Below are 8,731 nucleotides of genomic sequence, written 5' to 3'. Positions count from 1 at the left end.
TGAGGAGATAAAAAGAGAGCGCATTACGAAAAAAAATTCAAATTGGGGATTCAAAGTACTTGTAAATGATTTTCTCTTCGCTTCAGTACATAAGTAATCACTGCAAGGAGGTTGACAAAACCAATAAAACTTACAAGACTGACTTCAGATAATTATGGCGAACTTTCTAAAAGAAATGTATGAGTTCACTTTATATATTTGTATCTGAATAAAGCACTCAGAATGGAACGCGGCCATTTGTTTATCGCTGTCGTGTTGCATATACTATCACAATAAAACGGCTTCAGTAAAGGTTTTTATTTGTATTACATTGATACTTTTTGGTTACTGGGCAAAGGTTTGGTTCAAAATCTTTGTATGAATTTTGTTATTGGTTTTGTATAATCTTAGCCTAAAATCATTGGTAGTTTTAGTATCTGTTACATTTGGTAAATTTAGATGACCCAAAAGGATTACTTATCGGGCCATTTCCATGCATGTAGAATTCAATGTGATTTAGATGTATCCTGATGATACAAAGTTTAGGGTTGCCACTTAGATAATATTTATGTTGTTCACTTAGAACCAAAACATCCAGGTTTCTTTTTTTGAACATACTACCAATCTCTCCTCGCTTCTCATCTTGGCTACATTCACACACATTTAGATACCCCACCTGAGCCTTCGAGGAGGATGAGCACTCCCAGCGTAGCTCCTTCTGTTCTACAATACTCAGGAGGTACAGGGATAGATTTCTTTCCCTCCCGCCTATGGGGTATTTGAATGGAGAAAAACTGGAGGAAGTGAAGTGTTTTAGATATCTGGGAGTGGATCTGTCAGCGGATGGAACCATGGAAGCGGAAGTGGATCATAGGGTGGGGGAGGGGGCGAAAATTTTGGGAGCCTTGAAAAATGTGTGGAAGTCGAGAACACTATCTCGGAAAGCAAAAATGGGTATGTTTGAGGGAATAGTGGTTCCAACAATGTTGTATGGTTGCGAGGCGTGGGCTATGGATAGAGATGTGCGCAGGAGGATGGATGTGCTGGAAATGAGATGTTTGAGGACAATGTGTGGTGTGAGGTGGTTTGATCGAGTAAGTAACGTAAGGGTAAGAGAGATGTGTGGAAATAAAAAGAGCGTGGTTGAGAGAGCAGAAGAGGGTGTTTTGAAATGGTTTGGGCACATGGAGAGAATGAGTGAGGAGAGATTGACCAAGAGGATATATGTGTCGGAGGTGGAGGGAACGAGGAGAAGAGGGAGACCAAATTGGAGGTGGAAAGATGGAGTGAAAAAGATTTTGTGTGATCGGGGCCTGAACATGCAGGAGGGTGAAAGGAGGGCAAGAAATAGAGTGAATTGGAGTCATGTGGTATACAGGGGTTGACGTGCTGTCAGTGGATTGAAGCAAGGCATGTGAAGCGTCTGGGGTAAACCATGGAAAGCTGTGTAGGTATGTATATTTGCGTGTGTGGACGTGTGTATGTACATGTGTATGGGGGGGGGGGGTTGGGCCATTTCTTTCGTCTGTTTCCTTGCGCTACCTCGCAAACGCGGGAGACAGCGACAAAGTATAAAAAAAAAAAAAAAAAAAAATTAATTGTAATCACATCACAACACCCTGACAACAAGTAGCGACATCAAACATGCAGCAGTCCATTACACATTTGGAACAATGTCTCTAAATAACAGAATGTCTGCATCACCAGAGAAGTCTTCAATCACTCTTTTAGCCCAAACAGTCATGAACCCAGCTTATACCCTCCAGTTGCCTTGAATGGACAGTCTCCTCCACTTAGCAAAATAAGAAGCATATTAGGCATCATATTCACTTCTCAAACCCATAACATCACCATAAAAGCAAGACAAAGTAAATCTGCTCAGAACAGGAACTGGCATCAGATTTGTACAAGAAAAGAAGTCCCTCTGCATCCTATTCAAACTACTCTTCTGCAACAATTTAATCTATGTCTCATCTACTTGGTCTTTAACTTTCTTAAAGCTAATGAAATAAGCTGCAAACGACACAAAATGGAGAACAGTCATAGGCTGCCTAGCAACTGCTAATACTCACCGCCATAATGAAATGAAGATCCTCCCAGTACAGTCCCGCCTTGGCATGCTCAGCACTTAATTTTTTGCAACAACATTAAACTCCCACACAAACCACTCTGTAGCAAACACTAATCTCCTAGTTCAAATATAAAATCTATCCATGCTCACTCTTCAATAACCTCTTGTTATAAATCCTTCTACCCACATTAAACATAACACCAATAAACCTGACGAATAAAAGTATCGGCTTTGCCATAGTTATCAAAAGAGAAATTACCCAGCAAAACTATCAAGAGAACCATCTTTATTTATTGTAGAACTATATTGTAATCAAGCTGCACTGAGATTGATTTAGAAGTCTCCCTAAAAGAAATTTAGTCTATTCTAGTTCTGAAAAAGGTGTTCTCCAACCCAAAGAACACTTATGTTTCAGAGCGTTCCCATTTAAGAAATTTAGTCTGTTCCAGTACTAAAAACAAGTGTTCCCCAAGCCAAGAACAGAATGTTTCAGATATGTTTCAGAGCATTCCAGTGTTCAGAAAGTTCAGAATTAGATTGTAAGAATCCATTTAAGGCATAAGGATATAGAATTCTGCTGATGTCCTGAACATGTTGATATCAGAAGTAATGAAATAATAGGTGCTGTAGATAAAGGGGCTGCTGATTCCTTTAATCATATACATATTGTGTTTACAGATTAGCAGATAAACCTGTGATAACACTCATGAGTAATACTGAAAGTGAAGGGGAATGGAGTCCATGGGGAGGAGAAGAATTGGAGCAGCCACTGATTAACACAGTTGCACAACATCCACAGGTGAGTACACTTGGTAATAAGATGGTAAAAGAATTGTAATTGGGCTGACTCCATATTTGTGCTATGATTGGAATTTGTCTCATAAGAGCTCTTCTGGTTTCTCAGACTAGGTTGGGAGGCAGCATGGAAGACAGTAGGTCAACGTCTTCACTTGTGGAGGGTAGCTCAGTGGCCCTGACCACCCAGTACCTCACTGCTGCCTCAGGTGAGCCATATGACCAGTTTTGTTTGTGAGTGATTGCTTATGTGATGAACAGTAGATTAGCTTGAAAATTAGTATCCTTTTAAGAGAGACAGAAGTTATTTGCTACCCAAATACAGTATAACAGCATGATTAGTATATTATTTTGATATGTTATGTTGATTACCTGGGTTTATTATCAATTTTTTCACTCTGTTATGTTCCAGTGATTTTAAGTGAAAGATTTAGCAGATAACAGGCTGCCTCACATGGCTTTAGGCCACCTGGAATTCTCTCTGGCAAATCATAGCCTCTGGTTAGCTTGTTGAACTATTGTTCTCATATTCCCTTTCAGTATTTGTAGTGTAATTTCTGTTCCCTGATTGAAGACTTGGTGCAGAGAGATGGAAATTAACTAAGGAGCATTCATGTTGTCCCAACAATCTGGAAGAGTTTCAGCCTCCAAAGTTGAACAAGTTTTTGATGAGAAATTCATGCTTACAAGGTTCTGTGTGGCCTAGAATTTTGAAATGTGACTCAGATATGCTAATGTTACTCTTAAGATGAAGTACCAGTAAACATTTCAACCCTTAGTTCAAATCATTTGTATTTGCACCTAGAAGCAGTGAGAAGCCTTCATCGAGAGTGTAAGGCATGTGAATGAGTAGGAAAAGAGGAGAGTGATTGGTTCCCAGTGAAGGTCAGTCTATGGCAGAGGTGTGTGATGTTCCTATAGTTTAATTTGTTTATGGATTGGTCGGTTAGGGAGGTAAATGCAGGAGTTTTGGAGAGAGGGGCGAGTATGCAGTCTGTTGAGGATGAGAGGACCTAGGAAGTGAGTCACTTATCATCCAGACGCCTCTCTTTTCTCTTTCACCAACAACTTTACTTCTTCGTCCCACCATTCACTACCCTTTCTGATTTTCCCAATCCCACCTTTTTTATGCACATGCATCTCATGCTTATGCCATCACTACTTCCCTGAATACATCCCATTCCTACCACTCCCCTCACTTCATTTGCTCTTACCTTTTGCCATTGTACACTCAATCTCTCCTGGTATTTTCTCACAAGGGTCTCCTTTCCAAGCTCACTCACTCTCACCACTCTCCTCTCCCTGACATTCTCTCTTCTTTTTCGAAAACCTCTACAAATTATGACCTTCACCTCCACAAGACAGTGATCACACATCTCACCAGCTGCCTCTCTCAGCACATTTACATCCAAAAGTATCCCTTTTACACGCTTATCAGTTAATACGTAATCTAATAATGCCCTTTGACCATCTTTCCTACTCACATATGTATATTCATGTATATTTTTTTTTTTTCTTTTTTTTAGGAGCTATGGTTTTGGTGCATTACACATGACAGCTAGAGACTGAGTGTGAACGAATGTGGCCTTTTGTCGTTTCCTAGCGCTTCCTTGTGGGGGAGGGGCGATGCTATTTCATGTGTGGCAGGGTGGCGACGGGAATGAATAAAGGCAGCAAGTATGAATTATGTGCATGTATATATATGCATATGTCTGTGTATGTATATTTTTTTTTTTTTTTTTTTTTTTGCCGCTGTCTCTCGCGTTTGCGAGGTAGCGCAAGGAAACAGACAAAAGAAATGGCCCAACCCACCCCCATACACATGTATATACATACGTCCACACACGCAAATATACATACCTACACAGCTTTCCATGGTTTACCCCAGAAGCTTCACATGCCTTGATTCAATCCACTGACAGCACGTCAACCCCGGTATACCACATCGCTCCAATTCACTCTATTCCTTGCCCTCCTTTCACCCTCCTGCATGTTCAGGCCCTGATCACACAAAATCTTTTTCACTCCATCTTTCCACCTCCAATTTGGTCTCCCTCTTCTCCTCGTTCCCTCCACCTCCGACACATATATCCTCTTGGTCAATCTTTCCTCACTCATTCTCTCCATGTGCCCAAACCATTTCAAAACACCCTCTTCTGCTCTCTCAACCATGCTCTTTTTATTTCCACACATCTCTCTTACCCTTACGTTACTTACTCGATCAAACCACCTCACACCACACATTGTCCTCAAACATCTCATTTCCAGCACATCCATCCTCCTGCGCACAACTCTATCCATAGTCCACGCCTTGTAACCATACAACGTTGTTGGAACCACTATTCCTTCAGACATACCCATTTTTGCTTTCCGAGATAATGTTCTCGACTTCCACACATTCTTCAAGGCTCCCAGAATTTTCGCCCCCTCCCCCACCCTATGATCCACTTCCGCTTCCATGTTTCCATCCGCTGCCAGATCCACTCCCAGATATCTAAAACACTTCACTTCCTCCAGTTTTTCTCCATTCAAACTCACCTCCCAATTGACTTGACCCTCAACCCTACTGTACCTAATAACCTTGCTCTTATTCACATTGTATGTATATATATAAGTATATGTTAAAATGTATAGGTATGTATATATGCGTGTGTGGACGTGTATGTATATACATGCGTATGGGGGTGGGTTGGGCCATTCTTTCCTCTGTTTCCTTGCGCTACCTCACTAATGTTGGAGATAGCGACAAAGTATGATAATTAGATGTCTCTTTTTAAACCAGTTATTCCCAATCTCCAGTCCTTTTTCAGCACACAAACACAAGCTCTTCACCATTTCCATTCACAACACTGAATACCCCATGCATACCAATCATATCCTCAAATGCCAATTTACTCACCTTCACATTCACATCACCTTCACTAATACCCAGTCCTGTGTACCAAAACTGCTAGCACACTCACTCAGCTGTATATAGCATTAATGGGATGGCCTTGATTAGGGCCTCATTGCCCATGCTGCCTCAGCTAACATAAAAGAAAATTTATTTATTTATATTTATTATACTTTGTTGCTGTCTCCTGTTTTAGCGAGGTAGTGCAAGGAAACAGATGAAAGAAAGGCCCAACCCACCCACATATACATGTAAATACATACTCATCAGCACACGGACAAATACATACCTATACATTTTAATGTATATATTTTTTTTTTTTTTTTTTTTTTATACTTTGTCGCTGTCTCCCGCGTTTGCGAGGTAGCGCAAGGAAACAGACGAAAGAAATGGCCCAGCCCCCCCCCCCCATACACATGTACATACACACGTCCACACACGCAAATATACATACCTACACAGCTTTCCATGGTTTACCCCAGACGCTTCACATGCCTTGCTTCAATCCACTGACAGCACGTCAACCCCTGTATACCACATGACTCCAATTCACTCTATTTCTTGCCCTCCTTTCACCCTCCTGCATGTTCAGGCCCCGATCACACAAAATCTTTTTCACTCCATCTTTCCACCTCCAATTTGGTCTCCCTCTTCTCCTCGTTCCCTCCACCTCCGACACATATATCCTCTTGGTCAATCTCTCCTCACTCATTCTCTCCATGTGCCCAAACCATTTCAAAACACCCTCTTCTGCTCTCTCAACCACGCTCTTTTTATTTCCACACATCTCTCTTACCCTTACGTTACTTACTCGATCAAACCACCTCACACCACACATTGTCCTCAAACATCTCATTTCCAGCACATCCATCCTCCTGCGCACATCTCTATCCATAGCCCACGCCTCGCAACCATACAACATTGTTGGAACCACTATTCCCTCAAACATACCCATTTTTGCTTTCCGAGATAGTGTTCTCGACTTCCACACATTTTTCAAGGCTCCCAAAATTTTCGCCCCCTCCCCCACCCTATGATCCACTTCCGCTTCCATGGTTCCATCCGCTGACAGATCCACTCCCAGATATCTAAAACACTTCACTTCCTCCAGTTTTTCTCCATTCAAACTCACCTCCCAATTGACTTGACCCTCACCCCTACTGTACCTAATAACCTTGCTCTTATTCACATTTACTCTCAACTTTCTTCTTTCACACACTTTACCAAACTCAGTCACCAGCCTCTGCAGTTTCTCACATGAATCAGCCACCAGCGCTGTATCATCAGCGAACAACAACTGACTCACTTCCCAAGCTCTCTCATCCACAACAGACTGCATACTTGCCCTGCTTTCCAAAACTCTTGCATTTACCTCCCTAACAACCCCATCCATAAACAAATTAAACAACCAAGGAGACATCACACACCCCTGCCGCAAACCTACATTCACTGAGAACCAATCACTTTCCTCTCTTCCTACATGTACACATGCCTTAGCCTTACATCCTCGATAAAAACTTTTCACTGCTTCTAACAACTTGCCTCCCACACCATATATTCTTAATACCTTTCACAGAGCATCTCTATCAACTCTATCATATGCCTTCTCCAGATCCATAAATGCTACATACAAATCCATTTGCTTTTCTAAGTATTTCTCACATACATTCTTCAAAGCAAACACCTGATCCACACATCCTCTACCACTTCTGAAACCACACTGCTCTTCCCCAATCTGATGCTATGTACATGCCTTCACCCTCTCAATCAATACCTTCCCATATAATTTACCAGTAATACTCAACAAACTTATACCTCTGTAATTTGAGCACACACTCTTATCCCCTTTGCCTTTGTACAATGGCACTATGCACGCATTCCGCCAATCCTCAGGCACCTCACCGTGAGTCATACATACATTAAATAACCTTACCAACCAGTCAACAATACAGTCACCCCCTTTTTTAATAAATTCCACTGCAATACCATCCAAACCTGCTGCCTTGCCGGCTTTCATCTTCCGCAAAGCTTTTACTACCTCTTCTCTGTTTACCAAATCATTTTCCCTAACCATCTCACTTTGCACACCACCTCGACCAAAACACCCTATATCTGCCACTCTATCATCAAACACATTCAACAAACCTTCAAAATACTCACTCCATCTCCTTCTCACATCACCACTACTTGTTATCACCTCCCCATTTGCGCCCTTCACTGAAGTTCCCATTTGGTCCCTTGTCTTACGCACTTTATTTACCTCCTTCCAGAACATCTTTTTATTCTCCCTAAAATTTAATGATACTCTCTCACCCCAACTCTCATTTGCCCTCTTTTTCACCTCTTGCACCTTTCTCTTGACCTCCTGTCTCTTTCTTTTATACATCTCCCACTCAATTGCATTTTTTCCCTGCAAAAATCATCTAAATGCCTCTCTCTTCTCTTTCACTAATAATCTTACTTTTTCATCCCACCACTCACTACCCTTTCTAATCAACTCACCTCCCACTCTTCTCATGCCACAAGCATCTTTTGCGCAATCCATCACTGATTCCCTAAATACATCCCATTCCTCCCCCACTCCCCTTACTTCCATTGTTCTCACCTTTTTCCACTCTGTGCTCAGTCTCTCCTTGTACTTCCTCACACAAGTCTCCTTCCCAAGCTCACTTACTCTCACCACCCCCTTCACCCCAACATTCACTCTTCTTTTCTGAGAACCCCCACAAATCTTCACCTTACCCTCCACAAGATAATGATCAGACATCCCTCCAGTTGCACCTCTCAGCACATTAACATCCAAAAGTCTCTCTTTCGCGCGCCTGTCAATTAACACATAATCCAATAATGCTCTCTGGCCATCTCTCCTACTTACATACGTATACTTATGTATATCTCGCTTTTTAAACCAGGTATTCCCAATCACCAGTCCTTTTTCAGCACATAAATCTACAAGCTCTTCACCATTTCCATTTACAACACTGAACACCCCA

At 41.7% G+C, this 8,731-nt stretch overlaps 1 protein-coding gene across 2 annotated transcripts in view; it reads left to right on the top strand.

The window, feature by feature from the left end:
- Positions 1-219: 219 nt before the first annotated feature.
- LOC139765871 (trehalose transporter 1-like protein) overlaps positions 220-8,731 on the top strand; it is a 60,468-nt gene continuing 51,956 nt past the window's right edge. Inside the window, exons 1-3 of one of the 2 annotated variants that reach the window (XM_071693736.1) lie at positions 220-292; positions 2,729-2,849; positions 2,955-3,054. In XM_071693736.1, the coding sequence (XP_071549837.1) occupies positions 2,757-2,849; positions 2,955-3,054 (193 nt within the window). In that variant the 5' untranslated portion in view covers positions 220-292; positions 2,729-2,756. Of the gene's footprint in view, positions 293-695; positions 719-2,728; positions 2,850-2,954; positions 3,055-8,731 lie in introns of those variants that run through there. The other variant, XM_071693737.1, reaches the window with a different exon arrangement.

This window comes from Panulirus ornatus, chromosome 56 (genome assembly GCF_036320965.1).
Source record: "Panulirus ornatus isolate Po-2019 chromosome 56, ASM3632096v1, whole genome shotgun sequence".
In the NCBI taxonomy this organism is placed as follows: Eukaryota; Metazoa; Arthropoda; class Malacostraca; order Decapoda; family Palinuridae; genus Panulirus; species Panulirus ornatus.
This window is presented reverse-complemented; position numbering and strand designations above follow the sequence as displayed.